The 22,712-nt window shown below is 43.8% G+C and overlaps 2 protein-coding genes across 14 annotated transcripts in view; one reads left to right on the forward strand and one right to left on the reverse strand.

Annotated features, from left to right (window-relative positions):
- PFKFB2 (6-phosphofructo-2-kinase/fructose-2,6-biphosphatase 2) overlaps positions 1–22,712 on the reverse strand; it is a 129,158-nt gene that overhangs the window by 38,401 nt on the left and 68,045 nt on the right. For 8 of the 9 annotated variants that reach the window (XM_032792566.2, XM_075064840.1, XM_075064838.1 and 5 more), the window contains one exon: positions 2,777–2,906. In XM_032792566.2, coding sequence (XP_032648457.1) covers positions 2,777–2,864 — 88 coding nt within the window. In that variant the 5' untranslated portion in view covers positions 2,865–2,906. Of the gene's footprint in view, positions 1–2,776; positions 2,907–3,564; positions 3,890–22,712 lie in introns of those variants that run through there. The other variant, XM_032792556.2, reaches the window with a different exon arrangement.
- Positions 4,328–22,712, forward strand: part of LOC116832086 (ubiquitin thioesterase OTU1) — a 28,423-nt gene continuing 10,038 nt past the window's right edge. For 2 of the 5 annotated variants that reach the window (XR_012655704.1, XR_012655703.1), the window contains exons 1-2: positions 4,363–4,605; positions 6,179–6,960. Coding sequence is in view for 1 of the 5 variants with exons in the window: in XM_032792572.2 (XP_032648463.1) it covers positions 4,398–4,605; positions 6,179–6,885 (915 nt within the window). In the remaining 4 variants the exon portion in view is untranslated. Of the gene's footprint in view, positions 4,606–6,178; positions 10,469–22,712 lie in introns of those variants that run through there. The other 3 variants (XR_004375372.2, XM_032792572.2, XM_075064834.1) reach the window with 3 other exon arrangements.

Here is a 22,712-nt window from a genome sequence, read left to right on the forward strand (position 1 = left end):
AATCCACTAATTAAGTGAAACTGAGTTTTATAAAACTACCGTATATGAAAGACACTGATTATAGACAGGGATATGGGAGTATGTGTTGCCATAATTAAACTGATCAAAACAAGTAAATATAAACTGAATGGAACATGGAATGGACAAAATGTCCATATGGCCAGTTGAGATGGTTTCGCCAAACAAGATAAAATGCAAATCTAACTGGAATACTGACAGGGCTTTGTCAGCTGCAAATCTAATCAGTTGCAAAGACTTTGTTAAAGGTATATCTGTGCACTACACCTGCCCCCAAACCACCATGCCAATTTTTTTTATAGTTTTATAGCCATCCTTATCTGTTATTAGAACTGTTCTTCTCTCACTTGTTGCAGTGCACAAAAACCCACACAAACAACAGGGAAACTATTGTTTGGGGAAGCCATCTGTACCAAGTGCTGTCAAATGCACAAAGTAAACAAATGGGAAAAAAATAAATATTTTTCCTCACAGTATCTTCCAGTCATAGTCATTTTAAGGATTATTTGCAACAATTGTAGGTAAAATATTGTTAAACACAAGCATAGCCTTTAAATTGATGATGTCCCTTTAAATAGCTTTATAAAAAATCTGGAGGAAGAGGCAAACAAGATGTTAAATTTTAATTCCCAGAGTGACCTAGATTGAGAGGTTTTGAAAAATCCGTAAAGACACTGTGTTATGAGATCCAGAATGGTTAGATATATAAGCAGGAATTAACAAAATGAGTGTAATCTACATCAGGGCAACCAGTACATGTGGAGAAAAAGTAATCCCTAATTAAACTATTCAATGGGGGAGAGATACTTGGAAAGCAGTAAAAATCACAACAGACCTCCGGTGATTATGCAGCCCTAATCATAGTATTGTGTGTGTGCATCCTTCCTACTGAGCAAATACCTTTGGGATTCTTTGCTGAAATCTGTTCCTGGCCTATGTCAACAGAAGATTGGAAGAGAGTTAAAAGACTTCAGTGGAGATTGGTAGACACTAGGTTTGGCATCAACTCAACATATCGGGAAAATGGGTAGGGATAGGGTACAGAGTGACCTAGACAAATTGGAGGACTGGGCCACAAGAAATCTGATGAGGTTCAACAAGGACAAGTGCAGAGTCCTGCATTTAGGAAGGAAGAAACCCATGCATCGTTACAGGCTGGGGATGGACTGGATAAGCAGCAGTTCTGCAGAAAAGGACCTGGGGATTACAGTGGACGAGAAGCTGGATATGAATCAGCAGTGTGCCCTTGTTGCCAAGAAGGACAACAGCATATTGGGCTGTATTAGTAGGAGCATTGCCAGCAGATCAAGGGAAGTGATTATTCCCCTCTATTTGGCACTAGTGAGGCCACATCTGGAGTATTGTATCCAGTTTTGGTCCCCCACCACAGAAAGGATGTGGACAAACTGGAGAGTCCAGCGGAGGGCAATAAAAATGATTAGGGGCTGGGGCACATGACTTATGAGGAGAGGCTGAGGGAACTGGGGTTATTTAGGCTGCAGAAGAGAAGAGTGAGGCGGGATTTGATAGCAGCCTTCAACTATTTGAAGTGGGGTTCCAAAGAGGATGGAGCTCGGCTGTTCTCAGTTGTGGCAGATGACAGAACAAGAAGCAATGGTCTCAAGTTGCCGTGAGGGAGGTCTAGATTGGATATTAGGAAACACTATTTCACTAGGAGGGTGGTGAAGCACTGGAATGGGTTACCTAAGGAGGTGGTGGAATCTCCATCCTTAGGGGGTTTTAAGGCCCAGCTTGACAAAGCCCTGGCTGGGATGATTTAGTTGGTGTTGGTCCTGCTTAGAGCAGGGGATTGGACTAGAAGACCTCCTGAGGTCTCTTCCAACCCTAATCTTCTATGATTCTATGATTCTTTCACAGATGTAACATGCCCAGATCATTGCCTGATGAAGCTCATTAGACAGAAATATGAAACAACGTTTCATGATGGGGTATTTTAAACCACTGTTCAGTACAGCTGTGCTACTTATTGCCTAGTACATGTGGGTGGCTTTCAGGAACAGAGATTACATTAAAACTCTAATTTACATTAAAATAGAGTTCCTTTTTAAACAGCTAAATTGCAAAACATTATTAACTCGAAAGGTAAACATTTGTCCAGAAGAGCAAAACATGTAACAAATATAATTAGAAGTGATACAAACAAGAATTGTAAACAGTTATAAACTCGAGAGCCTACATGAAATTATTTCTGGCGATCTCAGTTCCAAGCGGACATCATAAAAACACATCACAATTGTTCCCCTTGTTGGCAGCCTCAACAGAGAGGTCAAGAACTGATTGAGATGCACAAAAGGAACAACCCTCCAGATCAGAGCTGAAGCACTTTGGGGAGGTGACATGGGGGAAGCCAGCACTACCACTGTTGTATTGAGGATTGCATGGGGGACATAATTCAGCTATCGAGTCAGAAAAAGTAAAATAATTCAAGATGTTTATGTTAAAGACTTAAAAACAAAAGTTGTGCATGCTAGGATGATTTTATTAAAAAGATCCTGATCCTGCACTCATGTGCAGCTCATTTCAGGATTCTAGATAGGCCTAAATTCATTCCTGGTGTAATGCCACTGAAGTCTATAGGGTTGTACTAAGGATTAAATTGTATTTGTGTACTACTGCACTGAGCTAGAAGGAATAAAGCATGACTGACTTACCTGTTTATAAAAAGAAGTAGTCAGTCAAAGAGAAATTCATTGCAAGACACAACATCTATTTTCCCAAGACTGTCACAAATACTTACAGCACTTTTTTTCTGAGACTCGCATATTTGAAGTTTTGTTTTCCTGGTTGCTGTTCTGCTCTGGGACTAATGCTGTATGTCCCGACATTGCTGCTAATCGCACACCTGGTCAGCGTTGGACCTTTAGGCTCTTGGAAAAGAAAAGAAGAACCAAGAAACAAATCTTTGTGAAATCCAGTAGGCAGAATAAAATAAGATGCATAACAACTTATCTGTGCTGTTCCGGGTGGGAGGGAAAAGAAATCATAGAACAGTCTCAGAGCCACAGTACAAGGTCAACAGCAGGTCGCAACATACGTAAGTGGTAACTAATGTAGCTGGCACAAGATAAGGCAAAGCACATAAAAATGAAGCAGAGGAGGAAAAAAATACCTCCCTCACAAGGACATTAATGAAACATCTCAGCCAAGGAACAGAAGGATTAAGGGGAAGAGTACCTACTTTTGCCCCTTCCCTGTAAGTCACTAAAAATATAAAGGAACAACCTTCCCCAACCTCCCAAAGTCATAATGCAGCTGCTAGGCACTGTTTTAGGGGGGCAGTCCCCGAGATGCCAAGGCTGGGAAAGAATCCCAGCTGGTCTGACAGCATCCTCTGAGCAGGGGACTGGGCAGGTCTCTCAGCCAGGCACTCCCAAGCCTCGCTCCAAGATTTCTGGCATTCATCGGGTGCCGACTGCAGAGAGCCTCAGTCCACCCGACACGCCGCTCGCAGCGCGGGGGAACTGAGGCGCAGAACCCCCCAGCCTTCAGCACGAGCCCGGGACCGGGTTCCGCGCTGAGACGTACCGGGAAGGGGTGGGCAGCCAGGCGGCTGCTGCACCTGTCAAGCGCTGCGACCTTCAGAGACTGCCCAGGAGCCTCTCGCAGCAGCCAGGACTTGGCTGAACCGGCCGACTCGCGCGACCCCGCACTGCAGCAGCAAATCAGCCGGCGCGGAACCCGCGCACCCGCTGCGCGCTGCCCGGGTGGCACCAGCTAAGGCTGGCGAGACGGAAACGAGATGCAAATTGTATGCTAATGTGGCGCCCACGTGACGAAGCCGCAGCCGTGCTGGGGGCAGACCCGTGGAACCAGAGGAGTCGGACCAAACTAGGCAAATGAACGGGAACAATTAGAATAGGCCTAGACATGCAAACGGGGTGTAAACGCGCCCATTAGCAAAGGGTGCAACTGAGATGCAAATAGGTCCATAGATAAATAGCATGTAAATGAGCCCAGAACGCTCAATTATTTTCCACTGAACTGCGAAGGAGTAAAAGAACAGGCAGTTCGGATATGCAAATAAGATTAAATTATGCAAATCAGGTTACAATAGAGCTCCGCCCCACCAGCTCCTATTCCACCTGGACCCCGGGGAGGCAGAACGCAGTGACGTGTCCCCCATCAACTGTGAGATTCCCCGTGTGCCTGTGACACCACCAAGGTCACCTCGAGCGTTCCGCCCCAAGCCGCGGATTGGCTGCGCCGCGGGCACGCGGTAAGCGATGCAGGTTGCGGCGTGGGCCCAGCGAGCCAATAGTGAGGCACGGCGGAAGCATCGCGAGACTTGGCGGGGCAAGCGCCCCGGCCATTTTGCTGGGGTAGCAGATTTGGGAGTCCCGGTCTGGAGGAGGAGGAGGATGCTGCGGCTGCGCTGCAAGGCCCGGAGCGGCTCCCACCCGCTGCCCGGCCTCACGGCGCATTCCCGTCTCCGGGAGCTGCAGGCCGCCCTGGCCGCCCTCACCGGGGTGCCGGCCCCGGGCCAGCGCCTCCTGCTCGGCTTCCCCCCGCGGAGCCTGGACGTGAGCGACGGGGAGCGGCGGCTGGGGGAGCTCGGTATCCACTCAGGTGAGGAGCGTGGGGACGCCGCCCCCCTTCCCTGGCGGGCGGGCCCGGGGAGTTGCCCTTGCCCGGCTGACAGGCCTGAGCCTGAGGGGCTCTCGGCTGCCTCCATCATGGGCAGGGCAGCTCCCCTGGACAGCGCCTGCTGGGGTCCCAGGCTGCGGGGCAGCGTCTCTTCCTCTCACCCTGGGGCGGTGGGGGAGGGAGTGTAATCTAAAGGCTGAACCCAGTGGGGGGAGGGGCATCCCGCTGACCCCAGTGACCTCCAAAGTGCAGGGAGGTTGCTGGGTGCTCCACCGGGCAAGGCTGGTCTAAGAAGTTAGTACTTGCCCTCTAGTGCTCAAGATGCAGAGAGAACAGACACAGGACAAACTGGACAAACTGGGTGGAGGCAAGAGGATTGTGCACAGAAATATGTATTTTTTGACACTATAATTCTAGAATGGATGTTGTGGACGCTGCTGGGTTAAGAATATATTCAGGTTGCCCCTATAAACTTCTCTGATCATGCGTGTGGCTCACTGAAATTGTTACGGATTAGTATGAATTTCCTTTCTGGAGCTTATTTCATTCTCTCTGCAAATATTAAAGCCTGCTTCAACACAGTGTAAAGAACATGTAGCAAAAGCTTTAGTCCTCTCTGGCGTAAAAGGCACAACATTAATATTCTGCTGCATACAGTGTTGTTCCACAGCTCAAGACAGGAAGAGCAAAAGAATGCCATACCTAATTGAAACTGCATTTCAGCAGATTATAATTACCTGACCTGAAACTTGGTTGGGACATTGGGGCTACCACCCTTTAATAAGAAATTGATTGCAAAATAGTGCTGTCAGTGACTGTCCAACCTGTTTATCAGCTTCTGTAAATGTAAACATCTTCTATTTCACTGTCTCTAAAGTGGGTTTTCGAGAGTCTAAAACGAAAAGAACTGCGTATCACTGATGTTCCAGATTTGGCTAGTAAACTTGAAAACATTAACTACTGTGCTAATTTGGAGACTTCAGTACAAAACCTGGGCTTGGCTACATTGGCACTTTACAGCGCTGCAACTTCCGCGCTCAGGGATGTGAAAAACACCCCCCTGAGCGCTGCAAGATGCAGCGCTGTAAAGTGTCAGCGTAATCAGGGCGGCAGTGCTAGGAGCGCGGCTCCCAGCGCTGCACTCTACACCCATAAGGGATGTGGTTTACAAGCAGCGCTGGGAGAGCTCTCTCCCAGCGCTGCGGCTCTGACTACACTCACACTTCAAAGCACTGCCGGGGCAGCACTTTGAAATTTCTAATGTAGCCAAGCCCCCTGTGTCTTTATCTGAACTAGCAATATACTGTGAGAGCCCAAAGCTACGATCATCTGCTGCATCATGTTGTGGCTTCTTATGTAATTGATTTAATTGGTAATGCTTTCTGTTGTGCTGATCTGAGCCTCAGAGAACTGAGGCACGATATAATGGAGGCCTTAAATGATTTGCTTCTCTGTTTTTGTAGTTTTTCCCTTTCTGTTTGTTAGCACTTTGGTGAAGCAACTCTGCATTTCATCTACCTAATCCTCACCATTCTTGATTCTTTATTTTTGACAGGTGATACTCTAATTGTTGAAGAGGACACAGCCAAACCCAAGACTGAGTCACCTGTGGTTGCAAAAAGGAGTGTTCCTACTTTGGTCAGGGAAGCACTGCCTGTACTTGCAAGGAGGGTTGTTCCAGCAGATAACTCCTGTCTCTTCACAAGCATATTCTATGTGGTAGAGGGAGGCATTTATGATCCAGCATATGCTCCAGAGATGCGCAGTCTTATAGCCCAGATAGTGGCAAGTGATCCAGAGTCCTATTGTGAGGCAGTACTAGGGAAAACCAATGAAGAGTATTGTGAGTGGATCAGAAGAGAAGATACATGGGGAGGAGCCATTGAAATATCCATTCTCTCTAAGTTTTATCAGTGTGAAATCTGTGTAGTGGATACACAGACAGTCAGAATTGACCGTTTTGGGGAAGATGCTGGCTATGCTAGGCGGGTCCTTCTGATTTATGATGGGATTCATTATGATCCACTTGAACATAAAATCCCTGACTCAGACATCCCTCCCCTGACTATTTTCTCAACAAATGATGACATTGTTCTTGCACAAGCGTTGGAATTGGCAGATGAAGCCAGACGAAAGAGGCAGTTTACTGATGTAAATCGCTTTACACTAAGATGCATGGTGTGCCAGAAGGGGTTAACTGGACAGGTGGAAGCCAGAGAACATGCCAAGGAGACTGGGCATGCGAACTTTGGAGAAGTGTGACATCTACATGAGGATGGTTACATCTACTACCTCACTGCTCCAGAATAAGATTCTGGGTTTTCAGATAAGCTATATGTAAGCATAAAAAACTCCCTTCAAAGCTTGAAAAACCCTCTTAACTTAATGATTGAGACGCACAGGTTTATTATGGTTAGTGTGCAGGTTTACAGATAGGTATGCAGTAGTGACACACTCTTCCCAACTACTTTGAAATAGGTAACTTCTTGCATGCCGATTTTAAAGTAACTGGCAGCTGTTTGTTGTATGTTAGCAGCTAAAAGTCCTGATTCCTGAAGAACCTTATTTTCTGATGGAGAAGCTGCTGTGTGACATGGCTGGACAGACATACAATACTTATCTAAAGTTACAGACTTAGAATAACAGTTGAAATCTAAACTCTGAATTATCGGGTTTAGTTATAATCTTTCAGTACTTGTAAACTGGTCTTAGTTTGGCATATTCATGTGCCTATCACCATTTTGTATGAAGAGTTACACAGTAACTCTTACACATTCAAGCAGTTTTTGCAGCAGAGATGCCTATAGTGCATACTTCATATAGAAATGGTAACACCAAAGTTGCCCTCTATTAGGTCACAATGAACAATATTAGAATGTACAGTCTGATAGTGGCTGTACTGAGAGCCTTTTTTAATTGAGTAGAGTTAAGTACCCAATATATTTAATAATTTTTCCATAGATACTACTTGAAATGTAGTTTAGTTGCTTGAAAATTAACTGTCAACCCCTCTGTTTACACTGCATCAGGATGTTGGCATGTTTCTTGAAATACTTGAATTCTTGGTAACAATATGATCTCAATTCCAGCAAGAAGGAATTACAGTAGTTGAGATTCGAATTACAGATTGTATTGGTTAAACATTAATATATAGTTTTGATTAAGTGTGGCTGATATTGTGGCCACTGAAAGTGTTAATAAGTTGTACCAGGCTCCAGCTAGTGTTAGCACTTTTTAATCTTTGGTTCTTGCTCTTTTACAGGTCAAAGGCTTGTTCTTTTTTCAGAAGGTCAGAGCATTTATCCAAAAGGGAAAAACTTAAAGTTCCTTTGTTTGCATGCTGCCAGATGCTCTTTAATTTGCTTGATTTCTCCCCAGTGCTTAAGTAGCAAGACCTCTATTCCAATAAGGAATGGAGCAGTTTTTCACAACAAAATAAGCTAGGTAAAATGGTCTACTTCTGAAATGACAAAAGCAGAGATGTCAAAACTGGTACAATAAGGAAATCTCATCTTTATGGAGGAGTGTGAGGCTTAATGTAGAGTGCTTTGAGATCATCTAAATTAAAGATGCTGTAGATGTGCATATTACTGAAATTATTTCTTAGAATGCCTTAACACATGTATGTTAAGGCATTTAAACTCTTTTAGCCATGTTTTGGGTCTGAAATGCCTTCTGAATGCTTGTGCAAATGGGGAACAAAGATATACATCTTCATAATAAAGTAGCAATGTGTTGGCTTCAGGCATGGAAAGTTCTAGTTATTCAAAGACAGCCAATTTACTAAGGCTAGCCTAACTAAAGCTGTGATTCAGGAAAGCCCCCTTAAGCACCTGCTTAAGCAATTTCCTGAATTGGAGCCCTCATGCATATATAAGTATAGGGATAGTTCTGCGGACCCTCCATGGAACTAGGAATGTGCTTGTAGTTACATGTGCATAGCTTGTCTTGTTTAGGCCTTAATCCAGCAAAGTAGTATAAAAACAGTATAATCACCAACAGTAGAATGGACCAGAATTCTTTTACTCAGTATTAAGTTACATTGCACTCATGAGTTTGTTACAGAAATCAAGTTAGCTGCTAGTGTTAAGACCATTTAGCTTTTAGACTTGTTTTAAACTGTTTTTAATGCTCGACTAGAAGCAGATGCTTAAAGCTAGGAACATGAAAGATACTGTGTTATAAACACTTGAGATGGAACTTGGGTTACTGACTAGACCAAGGGACTGTCAGACTCCTACATTGTATTCCCAACTTTGTCAGTGAATGGGTGACACACCCTGGAAAAATTGCTACACTTCAGTTTATATATTCAGCTATAAAATGGGTATAATATCTACCTCACAGAGGTATTGTGAGGCTAATGGATTGATGTTTGTAAAGTGCTTGGATGAAAGGTGCTACATAAGTGCAAAGTGCTATTAGTGTGTGCCATGTTAGCAAACTTATTCTTGGCTTTTGGGAACATAACTTCTGTACTGCAAAATCCTTTAGTTTTGTGCTCTGGAATCTGCAATATAAGACTTGATGAATCTTTGCATACATTGTAACCGAGTCCAAACTTTATCTGCAATGGATCTCTAAAGTGGATATCATGGTCACAAGTGTTTGTTTGCCCTGTTATATTACTAAAAAAAAAAAAGTCTGCTTTATTTAAGTGAATCTGCTAGATTGTGTTTAATGCAAGTGTCATTTTCATTGCTTGAATGTGTTTAGTTACCTAGAAAATCAGATGGTTTGGATCTGAAATCACAACTGAACTGCTGTAATACTTGTTCAGATTCTTTTAGTGTAACAATTAACTTTGAAAAATTAAGACATTTAATTTAACAGTAGAGTAATTTACAGAATCTAAATTAAAAGATGGAAAGTGATCAGTTACCTTCCTCCCAGGCAGAAAATCGAAATTGTAGAAATATAATTGTAAAATATATTTGAAACAGCAACTTCACGTTTTCTCCTTATGGCAAGATCTTATAAATTTGTGCTAGCTTCATTATGTCTGATTACTACTAGCATGTGTGTTCCCTTTCTTTACAGTACAGACATGGAAATATAAGTGATTTCCTTATCTCAGGGGAATCAATCTGTGACTTTTTTCAACACCTCTGTTAATTGACTTGTACTGAAGCATTACTAATTGTAGACAGTTTCTAAAATTAGTTGTTCAAGACAGCATGGACCTTAAGCTCAGGTAACTGGATTTGACGATGATGCTTGTCATCTGTGAATAATGACCCAAAAAATATCACATGGACTGATGTCCTTAAAAGTCCCTCTGAATATTATTAGCACTAATTTCCATGCTGAAAGTTTCAGCTGAGACTAGAGATTGAATGGGCCATGGAGACTGAACTTCCTACCCCTAGAGGTAGATTCCTTGGTAAAGGTTGAAGCACACTACTATCCTTTTGAAGCTGGCCTGTGCAGGACTAGTTCTCTGATTAATTATAGGACTTTAACTTCCAGATTGCCAGTCTGGCCCTTTTCACCAGCACTCAATTCCTTTTCCTGAAGAAGGGAGGAAAGAAGCTTAACAAACTCTAATCATGTGGCCTTTCACAAACATTTTATATTGCATGAAGAAATGCACATCGTGATTTTCACAGCACTTTAAAAGCTTGTCAGAGTTTACGTGTTTAGCAGTGTTTTGCAGGGACCTAGCCTGATGTAAGTGTGGTGTTGCAGTAAAAACTGACAGTGAACAATTTCTAAAAATCTTGATACTAAAAACATACCCATGTATTCCAGTGACATAACATCTTGTTTTATGAGCACAGGTTATTTCTTTAAACGTGCCCTATATTGCAAAACTCATTATTGCACCAATAAAAATGCATGAATATTTTTGGTGTAGTGTTCATTTGTGGCTTGAGTCTTGGGGTTTAAGTGGAAATACCTGAATAAGTGACTGGAGCATCAGATAGTCTTCGCAAGCCACTAGCAAAAACCTTGCCCCTTGTAGTTAGTTTCAAAGGCAAATAAGCACTTGTAATATAGCTTTTCTGTGGAATTCATGGACAAGCAGAGTTTTCTGAGACAAAGTGAGTCAAAACACTACAGCATTCTTGTAAGGTCCATTAAAGTGTATAAGACATTCCACAATGTAAAATAGTCTTTTCAGTGTACGAAAAAGAAAATCACTTCTAAAGGGCAGTGCATTTAATATGGTCTCAACCAGGGGTTTGGAAGTGTAATTAGATCAACTTTTGAAACTTGAAATACTGCATTATGTTTTTTGTAATGTAAATTGAAAATGCATTTAATTCACTAAGGAGCAATGTAGCTTAGTTGTTAGCACACAGTTAACAGAGGTGGGTGGGTTTTTTTTTTAAGCACTTCAGTTCAAAAAGCACTTTGTGCAAAATCACTGCATTCAGTCTCAATCTTTAACTGGAACATTAAACTACTAGCTTTGATACTTCAAAAGGAGGTTGTTTTGGACAATAAGAATCAAAAAAGACATGCACAACAGAAGACTCCTCCAGAAGGCTGAAAAACTGATGCTACAGTGCGAAAACCATTGGGGTAAGGTCATACCTTCAGCGAAGGCAATGCAAGCTTTGTCTTTGACTTTAATGGAGGTGTGATTTCACCTACAGTTGCTATATTGTGCAGTGGTAAATGCTGCGGACAAAGTAGTATGAAGCATACTGTACACGAGCATGAAGCACAACACTGGAGCTTCAGTAGTACACAAAAGACAAAGTTATATAATTGATTCCCACTCTTGATTGCAAGAGTAATATACAGTAGTTTAAATTAAAAAAAATACATCTTACCAGCCCAATTAGACAATGTAACCTTTAGCAAATAAATTCACAATACTGTAGAAGGAGGATATTGAACCAAAAGGAACATAGGATGTAGTTAAGGTAGAAGGGCATGATTGTCAAAAGTTGGAGAAGAAGCCTGTGCAAGATGGCAGAAGACAGAAAAGGAGGCTTTTGGGGTCTCAAAATATAGTGTTAGTAACTTGAGTCTATCTTCTATGCACACAAGTTCACATCAGAATCCTGTCATTACTTGTGGCATATTTTGTCCAATCATGGTTTTCAGCATTCTCATTCAGTAGGGCATTGCTGTGAGGACTATACAGAAGGCAACTTGTATGTCTTCGGAAGCCTTCTGAATTTGCCATTTTGAACAGTGCATCATTTTACTTTTAAATCTGTACGATTAAGTGATGCTGTATATTAACTTTGATTATAGTGGGAGGGGGGTGGGGAGTGAACAATGTGTCGGGTAAACCATTTGTTTTCTGCATGAGATTTTCACTGGTTGCTTGGTGTACAAAAACCCATGTAATGGTTATAGCGGGGTAGGCAACCTATGGCATGTATGCCGAAGGCAGCGCGCGAGCTGATTTTCAGTGGCACTCACACTGCCCGGGTCCTGGCCACCAGTTCGGGGGCTCTGCATTTTAATTTAATTTTAAATGAAGCTTCCTAAATGTTTTAAAAACCTTATTTACTTTACATACAACTATACTTTAGTTATATATTAGTATATAACTATACTATAGTATAGATTTTCTGTACGTCTATAATATAGAACTAGAGACCTTCTAAAAATGTTAAAGTGTATTACTGGCACGCGAAACCTTAAATTAGAGTGAATAAATGAAGACTTAGCACACCACTTCTAAAAAATTGCCAACCTCTGGGCTATACAGTAGTCTATTCAACTTGAAGTCTATTTGACCAAGTATGCTAATCCTTTAGAAATCTCATGCACTTGATGTATTTTTCATTTCTTAACACCAGAGGGGGGTGTTAACACATCTTCCCAATCAATTTGGGAATTTTATACATATGAATGATGGATAGTCTTTGTACTCAGTCTATCTGAAGTAATATATTTGCAAGATGGCTTACCCCAACTGAGTACTGTAGTTTGACAAGTAACCCCCCCCCCCCCAGGTCAAGATCTGAATGACTAGATAGTGGGCTTAATCGGATTAGTTTTCATGGCCATTTTGCAAGGCTAAACAAGTACAAGAAGATACTAAATTTTGAACTGCAACTACACCTCTACCCTGATATAACACTGTCCTCAGGAGCCAAGAAAAATCTTACTTTATAGGTGAAAACGTGTTCTATTGAACTTGCTTTGATCTGCCGGAGTGCGCAGCCCGCCACCCCAGAGCGCTGCTTTACTGCATTATATCCAAATTCACGTTATAGCGGGTTGTGTTATGTTGGTAGAGGTGTGTATTAGGGCACCTATTCTCGCCTTAGTGCACAGGTCGTTTAACGCTAATGAGCTTCCAAAACTACGTACGTTCTTACATGGCCTTATCTTCAGTAGGAGGAATGGTATGTTTAACCCATGTTAACTAGCCACATGTTACAAAGCTTGTAAAGACAAGCCAGTTGCAGTTTTAACTCATTTCAGCTGGCTTTGGTAAACGCTATGGGGGAATTTGTCATTGGCAGGGGGTTTGTAAGCAGCCCTATTTTCCTTGGAGCAGAAATCAGTTGAGTGCAGTCTTTCATTTGTTGAAAGTGATATTTGCACTAAAACCCATAATCTAGTCAAGAGTCTGTTACTATATTTCTCTAGTTGACTGCCTACATGGTCCTGGAAACAAAGTACATAGACAAAATGGGATGTCTGTGGGGGAGTGATATACTAGTGATGGTGAAAACATTTCCTCGTGCATTACTATATTTTTGCAGCAAGGATTGTATTGCCCACCAAAATTAAGTCTCTCTTTTGAACAAACATCCTAGATAACAGGATAACAGCCCCACAGAACATTGGGAACTAGCTGCTATTTCCAGTATAATTGTCATTCCGTGACTTAAATGTTTGTTTTCAGAAACATCCTTTTATTTTTGTACAATGTATTAATAAAAGCTGCATTGCCCTGTAACAGGACATAACTTGTTTTGAAAATTGTAGTTACGCCTAAAATGTAAGCAATCTTTCATACTTTCGGTTTTAAATAAGATTGAGCCTCCAATTTTCACTATGAACTTCCTGTTCTGGCTTGGACCAAGTGAAGTAAAACTACAGTGGAGAGGTGGGGCAAATCACTGCTTTGCTACTCTGATTCCAAGCACCATGAAGTTATTTGTAATGAATGACTGGCAACCAAGCAATTAATAAACACATCTTCCCAGCCTGACAATGGCTGCAGTGTCCTTTGTACTATGGGAAAATAAGAGGGGGAGAGATTGTACTGTAACTGTGCTGGAAGTCAACCCTTGAGTTGTAACTGTATCTCTAATACTCACTACTTCTGACCTTGGGCAAATCACTTAAGATCTCTGCCTTCTTTTCTTCCTTCTGTAAAATGGAGAAACTTAACTATCTCACAGCTGTGTTAAGGTTCAATATTATAATATATTTTGAAAATGTGACATGCTATATGTTAATTAGCATTTTGCCTAATTAATTGGTTTGGTGCTGAACTGTACACAGCTGACAGGAGAAAAGTGCTTGACAGTCCTACAGAGTCAAGTGGAAATAGCACTACATATAGGTGACTAGCCCAGCCTGGTAAGATATCTTATCAACAAGCGCAATTTAGTTCTTTCCGCTCCCCCCTCTCCCCGCAACACACCCTCAGCGTCTATACTGAATTATTTGTATTTATCAATAGGGTGAGGTACATTGAACTTGTTAACATGGCCAAAGTCCTTTTGTGTTGGGAGTGGAGTGTTTGCCTATATCATTGTGTGTGCTTCCTACTGTATATATAAAATCACGCACAGTTTAGATTACCCCTGCCATATGTTGTTGGAAGGACATGAAAAACAACTCAGGTTCTCGCTGATGCATTATATCATGGATAGGGTCTTTAGTTTCTGTGCAGTCAAACGGGGTCTTTTTATAGGCCGACTCCTTAGAGGTGCTGTGCCTTTGATACTTTAATGGGAGATAAGAGTGCTATGCCCCTTGCAGATCAGGACTTAAATTAATAGATGCTATCAGGCTGCAAGGGGTTCTATTTTCAAATAGTTAGAACTATTCTGAGTCCTTCTGCTAAATCAGTAGAGGTGCTGATAGCATAACACATGGCTCGGAATATCTACAAAACAAAATCCTATTTGCACTTGCAATGGGTAAATACATTTTGCTGATTACTTAACTTGCCTGCATAGAGAGGAAAAATAGGCAAGAACCAGCCAGAAGCTTGTCATAGAGCAAATCACCTAAACGGAATGTCCTTTAACTTGTTGAGCCACATATTTTTGACTATATTGTGGGAGTGCATATCAAGTGTTAAAATAGGTCATGTTTTTATTCAAAGGTAATATCAAATATTTATAGATTTAGTACGGTCAATGTTCGTGCCTCTCCTCCAAAAGGAACCTTTTTGTTAATTATTAAGCAAAGAGAATGTGCAGCTTGTGGAAAGCTGTTGTGCAGTCTATTTTATTACCAAACCCACAGTAATGGGAAGAAAAATATCAAGTAAAAGACAGAAGAATTGTAAGCAGTTTCTTTTTCCAAATACTATTTTGCTCACAAGGAAACTGCCAAACTACTGAAAGGTAAAATTATTTGAAAAAAAGTTTTCCAAAATTTAAGAGAATTTCCATAAACCACCTTCTAATTAAGGGGATTAGGAAGAAACTACCCAGGGACTGCTTATTCCATGACCATCACTACAGAGTTTTTTGCATCTTCCTCTAAAGCATTTGGTTTTGGCCGTTCTTGGAAAGAGCAAACTGCACTAAATGAGCACTTATCCAGCCTGGCAATCCCTATTTTCCTAACTAGAAAGTGATATAAACAAGAGGGACATAAATCTAATTCATTCATTAGTGAAATGCAAATAAATTTTTAAATATAATTTGCTATCTGATATTAGACCTAAAGTAAAGGGATTTTTTTTAAATGACTTTAAAACAAGTATGATATTGCAGATGGAACACTTTTATATGTCAGAAGTTTCATGACCCAAGGACTACAGGACTGGACCACAATTAGTGTCCTTTGGCTGTAATGGTGTATGTGGAATAGTGTGACCTTCAAGTGCCTGTGTATGGAACAACACTGCTGCAGACACTATGAATCCTGAGTGTGCATAATGTATATTTACAGCTGTGCTGCATACCACAAAGTACATGTCCGGCTGAATTTGTTTATGCACTAACATTAAATGTTACATGGTAGTAACTGTAAGAAAAATATCAACTCTGCTACAATCTTCTGCTCAAGATAAAGCAAGATTCTGTTTACAGCAAAATAAAATAAGCAGCTCAGGACATTTTGAACAGAGACATATTGCCCTTAGTTTTAGGGCAAGAGAGAAATGGTAAAATGTATAAACATTTTCAAAAGCACGCAGTGTTGGCTTAATTCTGCTCTGAGTGAAGGCAATGGGAGTCTTATTTATTTCAATAGGAGCAGTGTTAGGTCAATGCTGAGTATTTTTCAAAATCCCACCCCATACTTTTAAAATTATATTAATTTTCAAGGCCATGTTTATGAACTGAGCAATTGGTAGGTAGATGGGTGAAATCTTAGGTTTCTTAAATACAACCAACAATACAACTCTTTCCTCTATGGATCATCTTTATAGAACATGGATGCATAAAATGCCAATTATATACCAGGGAAGAAACATAAATGTCAAATCCACTCAATTATACAGGCTAGTGGTGTTTTAGGGGTAAAACTGAGGACCAGTAACTGACATCCAGCCTGATTCTCTTCCCAGGGATAACCGCATGGATCTCACCTAGTTTTAATGCTGAAATGGCATTAATTCCTGCAGGTAACTCTCTCTGCAACTGTCCCTGGGGTCTCAGGCATGTGGCAGCAAGCTGTATCATTCGTGTGTGTCTCCCTTTGGATCCATGGCTTTAGGAGACTGCGCCCCTTCCTTGCTCTAGGACCCCCATCCCCTCTGCCATTTGATTGGAGGATGACCTGGAAATGCTGAGAAGCGAATCTCTGTGCCTCTTTGGTCCAGCTGCCTCTTTGCCTTAGTTTTTTCTACATGGCTCTTTATCTCTAAACAACATTTCCACCTAACTATTCAAGGTAGTGCTAAGATAATACATGTTGCAATAGTAGCAGCTCCTTTCTTTGATAACTGAAGCTTGTACCCCTGAGTGAGCCTGTCAGCTAGTGGATTTGAGTGATGGGAGTTTGCTGCTGGTGTTATTCTGGGATTTTTTTGGTGGCTGGATGTGGCAAACCTCATGGAGCAGACGTGAGCAGCAGAAAAAAGCCCCACACTGCTCACCAACCAGAAGGGGGGGTAACTTTAATAGTAGCCTTAGATCCTAAAGTCAGGGAAACAGAAAAGCACAACTCATTCTTTTAACAGCTCCTACTGCACAGCACAGAGTCAGCTGAGTAATTTAAGGGATGCCTCAGTCTGAAAATAATATCTGGACTCTATCTGCCTAATGGAGACAGACTGCAGAGGTGACATGCTTGTTCGTGGAGGTGAAGATGCTACCAAAGGAGATGTCTTTTCACTTCAGATGACAAGTGGCTTTGAATGAGAAGTGGAAAGTGTTCGGGCAGGAGAGGGAGTGAAACCCTGGGAAGTAAAGAAAGTATCATGGGTGGATGGAGGCAGGAGGATTGAGCTTTGCAGCTCAACGTTCAAACCTTCCTTGTTAGGAAAAATATTTCCGTGCTCATCGCCATCTCTGAGTGCTGTGAGAGTGCTTTAATGGCATTTGTAAATAGTTTTTTCCCCCCTTTTGCAGTCTGTGGCAAGTGCTAATGCAAATGGCAGAATCATGATGGAAGGTGTGTGCACTCACACTTACTCTTGTTTCCTCTCCCACAAAAATAAAACATTAACTCTCGGTATGCACTATGCCAGGACTAACAGTGGGCCTCAATCCTGCATGCGCTCTGACTGTGAATTCCCACTGGGCCAAGGTCCCCCTTGATGTAACAGTTGCAAGTTACACTCGGGAGTTTTGTTAATGAATGGCTTGCACTTAGACTTGAGTCTGCAAGCCCTTATGCATGTGAGTAGCTGTTACTCACAGCAATGACACCACTGAGGTTAGGGCTACTCACATGAGCAAGAGTTGGCAGAATCAGACCCTCAGACCAGGGCCGTCCTTAGGATTTATGGTGCCCTAGGCAGGATTATTAAACTGGTGTCCCTGTGCCTGTCTTGCTCTTAGCAACACAAAACATAAGCTTACACTATTGGAAAACTTGCCACATGCATGTTATTAAAACCAGTTTAACTTACTTAAGCACACTGTAATGCTGATAGACTAGCACTAAAGTAGCACTATAGAAAAAATTCTGATTTGACAGAATGATGCAAATAATATGATTTTTTGTACTTTGTCAACATTTTATTGAAAATTTATATGAAGAGGTATTGAAACAAGGATTTGTTTTTAATTAAAAGCAATCTTTCTGGCTTTTTGGGCTGCAAAATCAGTAATAATGTCATTGTATGACAAAGACAAAGTGATGTCTTGTATGATTGCAAGAATAGCAAGACCAGTCAAGTGTTCCTGACTCCTTGTAGAGCGGAGATAGTTTTTAATGAGCTTTAGTTTTGAGAAACTCCGTTCTCCTGATGCTACTGTTACAGGAATTGTCAGTAGAATACGACTGGCAATGTACACATTAGGATATATGTCAACAAGTTGCTGGTATGAGTAAACTGTACAATGTACATCATCGATTTTGTATGTGGCAACATTAATGACAGTATACTCAATTCTTCATACAGTTCATCATTTAAATCAAAATGATCACCTTGCTTCAGGAGGTTCTCTACGTCCGGGGTCTCCAACGCGGTGCCTGTGGGTGCCATGGCGCCCACAGGGGCCTCTCAGTGCACCTGCATACTGGCTGGCGGACGAGCATCCACCGAAATGCCATCGAAATTCGGCACCATTTCGGTGGCGACGCCTCTGGATGACACCGCTTGCCGCCGATAAGCAGCATCATCAGAGGCGTCGCTGCTGAAATGCTGCCGAATGCTCGTCCACTGCCATGAGCCAGACGAAAAAGGTTGGGTACCACTGCTCTAGGTTGTTGTACTCTGTCATTTGTTGCTCTTGTTTTCCTATTTCGTTGAATTTAGTCCCACTCAGCCCACCTGCCAGATGAGTGAATGGAATCCCAGGCAGACAGCGGGTTGAGTGGCTCAGCCGGGGTCTCAGCCACCAGCTTGCGCAGCCACTGCCAGCCTGGATTTCCTTGGGGGTCCCCAGGCCAGCAGCAAGTGCTGAGTGAGGCCAGCAGCCGGGACCCCGGGTGGCAATGGGGCAGCAGCCGGAACCCCAGAGCAGCGGTGGGCTGAGCAGCTCAGCCCACTGCTGTGTGCCATCAAAAATCAGCTCATGTGCTACCTTTGGCACGTGTAGGGTGACCAGATCACCCAGGTCAAATATTGGGATGCGGGGTGGGGGCAGAGAGGAAAAAAAATGGCGGCAGAGGAAAAAAAAAAATCCCCCACCCCCGATTCCTCCTCCCTCCGCAAGCGCTGGAGGGAGGCCCAGGAGACTCAGGGGCACGTGGGCTGGGGTGAGTGTGAGTCTGGCCTGACCCTGAGCAGGCAGGACTCGGGAGTGGTACCTGGAGGGAGAGTGGGGGCGGCCTGCGGGGCCAGGCGGAAGCTATTCTCCTCACCTGGGCAGCAGGACTCGGGAGCAGCCGCTGCTACAGTTTCCACTGCCGCAGGGGAGGAAGCAGCCGCTGGCCAAGCTCGGCGGCTGCGGCTCTGGTGCCCACGACCCCCCCAAGCCCAGGCCTGCTGGGCATGGCCAGCCCCTGGGCAGTTGCATCCGGGCTGGCTGCCCAGCTGGTGCAACCCCGCAGGCAGCCCCGGCCTGGGGGCAGCAGGCCCCAGCCCCCTCATCTCACTCGGGTCCCGCAGGGGAACGAATAGGGCTGGGCTGCCGATGCCTCCACCATGGGATTGCACCAGCTGGGCAGCCAGCCCAGACACGACTAGCCAGGGGCTGGGTGCAGCGTGCACGCTGCTGGGTCCCCGCAGCAGGCCCGGGCACAGGGAGTTCAGTCCCAGGCGCCAAAGCTGCAGCCGCCAAGCGTCACGTGCTTGGCCAGTTCCTCCCCCCGTGGCAGTGGGAGCTGCAGCAGCGGCTGCTCCCGAGTCCCACTGCCCAGTGGGGAGAACAGCTGCCGCCTGGCCCCGTGGGCTGCCCCCTTACTCTCCCTCCAGGTATGGCCCCCGAGTCCTGCCTGCTCGGAGCCAGGCTGGATTCACACTCCCCTGCGTCTCCTGCGCATGGCGTGCTTGGCAAGAGCGGGGGATTTGGGGAGGAAGCCAATGGGGCAGTGACAGGGCGGGGATTTGGGGAGGGATCCAATGGGGGAAAGAAGGGATGGAGTCGGGGTGGGGGAGGGCGCGAGCCCTTCCGGGCTTGGGAGTCTTTGTATGTTTGTCCAGTGTCCCAACGTAACATTGGTCGAGAGGCAGGACAAACAAGCAAATATCGGGACAGTCCTGGTAAAATCGGGACATCTGGTTACCCTAGACATGTGTGCCGTAGGTTGCCGACCACTGCTCTATACACTAGTAAAAAGATGAGCATATTAGAGTTGTTGGAGGGCTCTATTTAGCAGTAACAGGGCTATAGGAAAGTTAGTCAACATTTTTTGTTTCTCTGATGTAAACGGGCCCACTCCCTTCCCCATACCAAACTTGTCACAAATAATTGTCAACAACTTGATTTTTGGTTTTTGGCCAAGATATTGATTTTTTTAAAAAATTTATATTGAAATTGAATTCAGGATTGTTAGCAAGCGTTTTTGGCAAACAAAGTTGTTAAATGACAATCTAAATGGTAACACAGCACTGCTTTCATGCTTGGCTCATCCCCCAGCCTGCTGGTCCAACAGCTGCAGTAGAGGAGGAGATAGGCGGAAAACTGCAGGAACCCAAAATCCATTTCTTGGGGTGCAGAATGGTAACAGCAGCAGCAAACCCTCAGGTCCGATCACACACCAATGGGCACAGGGGTGGGAGGGAATAGGAGCCTATATAAGAAAAAGACCCAAAAATTGGGACTGTCCTTATAAAATCGGGACATCTGGTCACCCTACAGGTGAGTTCTTTCCCCCACCCCTTCCCAGAGACCCTAGCAGCCAATCTCCTCCCTCAGACTGTGCTGCATTTGATTCTCTCTAGGACCCAGCAGCCCTGCTCTTACATGCTCCACTGCTTCCCATCTGTCCAGGCTCCCAGCAGAGCGGTGGTGCCCCCGACCTGGTGATGCCTAGGTGGCTGCCTTTTTGCCTATGGCTAGGGACGCCCTGCCTGCAGACTCTAATCCTGTCCTGCTGCAGTCACTGGGAGTTGAAGGCACACAGCAGGGTCAATACACAGGTCAAATTAAAGTCACTTTCAGTGGCATACCAGTCTAAGGGTATGGCTACACTTGCACTTCAAAGTGCTTTGAAGTTTCGAGTGTGCTCACAGCGCCAACGCTGCACATACTCTACCAGCGCTGCACGTACTCTACATCCTCTACGGGTGTAAGCTGAGCGCTGGAGCTCCCAGCGCTGCGGCACTGTTTACACTGAGGCTTTACAGCCGCTGTATCTTGCAGCGCTCGGGGTGGTTTTTTTCACATCCCTGACGTGAAAGTTGCAGCACTGTAAGTGCCAGTGTAGCCATGGCCTGAGCTGTTGACTCCAGCAGCAGCTGAAAGCAGCGGTACAATAGCTTGAGAGAAATGTGCTATTGTCTAAGAGCAATCAGTTGTTATATGGCTTAGGGAAAAAGCTTCCCCTGCTTGATTGGTGTCGAAGTTCACAAACAGTCAGGAAGCAGGAACATATTGCATGAACTTATTGCTGTGGGGTGCTAGTTTGCTACAAAGACGTTAATGGAGATACAGATATTGGACTATCTGTTAGGGGTGGGTCCAGTCTGGAAGCCTTTCATAGAATATCTGGATTGGAAGGGACCTCAGGAGGTCATCTAGTCCAATCCCCTGCTCAAACAGGACCAATCCCAACTAAATCATCTCAGCCAGGGCTTTGTCGAGACTGACCTTAAAATCTCTAAGGAAGGAGATTCCACCACCTCCCTAGGTAACCCATTCCGGTCTTAACCACACTCATAGTGAAAAGTTTCCCTAATATCCAACCTAAACTTCCCACTGCAACTTGAGACCATTACTCCTTGTTCTGTCATCTGTTACCACTGAGAACGGCGGAGCTCCTCCTCTTTGGATCTTCCCCCCCCCCCCTTTCAGGTAGCTGAAAGCAGTTATCAAATCCCCCCTCATTCTTCTCTTTACTGATACACAGACACAAGCTTGTTTCACTAGCAATGCATATTTTTATAGCTGAGGGGGAAAAAAGCATCCTATTAAAGCTCTTCTGCACTGAGCCGTAAAATCTAAGCTACTTAACCACATAAGAGAATAAACTTGCTGAGAACTAATATATTCACTGCCACACACTACTAGACACCTCATAAGAGAGCTAATTATTATGTACACACACATTTTGGTCAAGGCTATGAGTTTGACTCCTCCAAACATCACTAAATATGCAGAAGAACAGGATACCAGATTAAGGTGTCTCCTGTGAGAACTATTTAAAATGTTTAAGACAGAGACAGGAAGTTAGAGGGATGAGCGGCAGCAGAAATGAAAGAGCTGCTCAGTGACGTGTAAGAAGTGACTTGGTTGTCTCAGTCTAGCTGAGAGAGGACAGGTGATCTTACAATAAGAAACACCACAGCAACCGGGATCCCTGTTCAGTCTCAGCAAAAGTTGGAAAGCAATGGGTCTATTGATAAAAGACAAGGGGCAAGAAGCCAAGGAGTCAGGACTTCAGTTTCTCCAGCTATAAAAGAGTGATGTTAGTACCTTTCTCCCAGGAATAATTAAGGAATGTTCATAAAGCACTTTCCCTCAAATGAAAGTTGCTCTAGGCATGCAAAGTATCAGCATTCTGAAGGGATTACATCACCCTGCAACTGACCTCCTTAGGTCCAAGGAAGAGGTATTTTGTTAGCATCAAGAGATGGGGAGCTTGCCCCACCTGTACCTGTTCTGTGGACCGAGGACTAAAGCATCCTGAATTAGCCAGTCTGCACACCTCAGTTGCACTAAGCCATTGACAAAGGAAAAGGGAGAGAAAATGGCCCCACTTAG

The sequence above is a fragment of the Chelonoidis abingdonii genome, chromosome 4 (genome assembly GCF_003597395.2).
Source record: "Chelonoidis abingdonii isolate Lonesome George chromosome 4, CheloAbing_2.0, whole genome shotgun sequence".
Taxonomy (NCBI): Eukaryota; Metazoa; Chordata; order Testudines; family Testudinidae; genus Chelonoidis; species Chelonoidis abingdonii.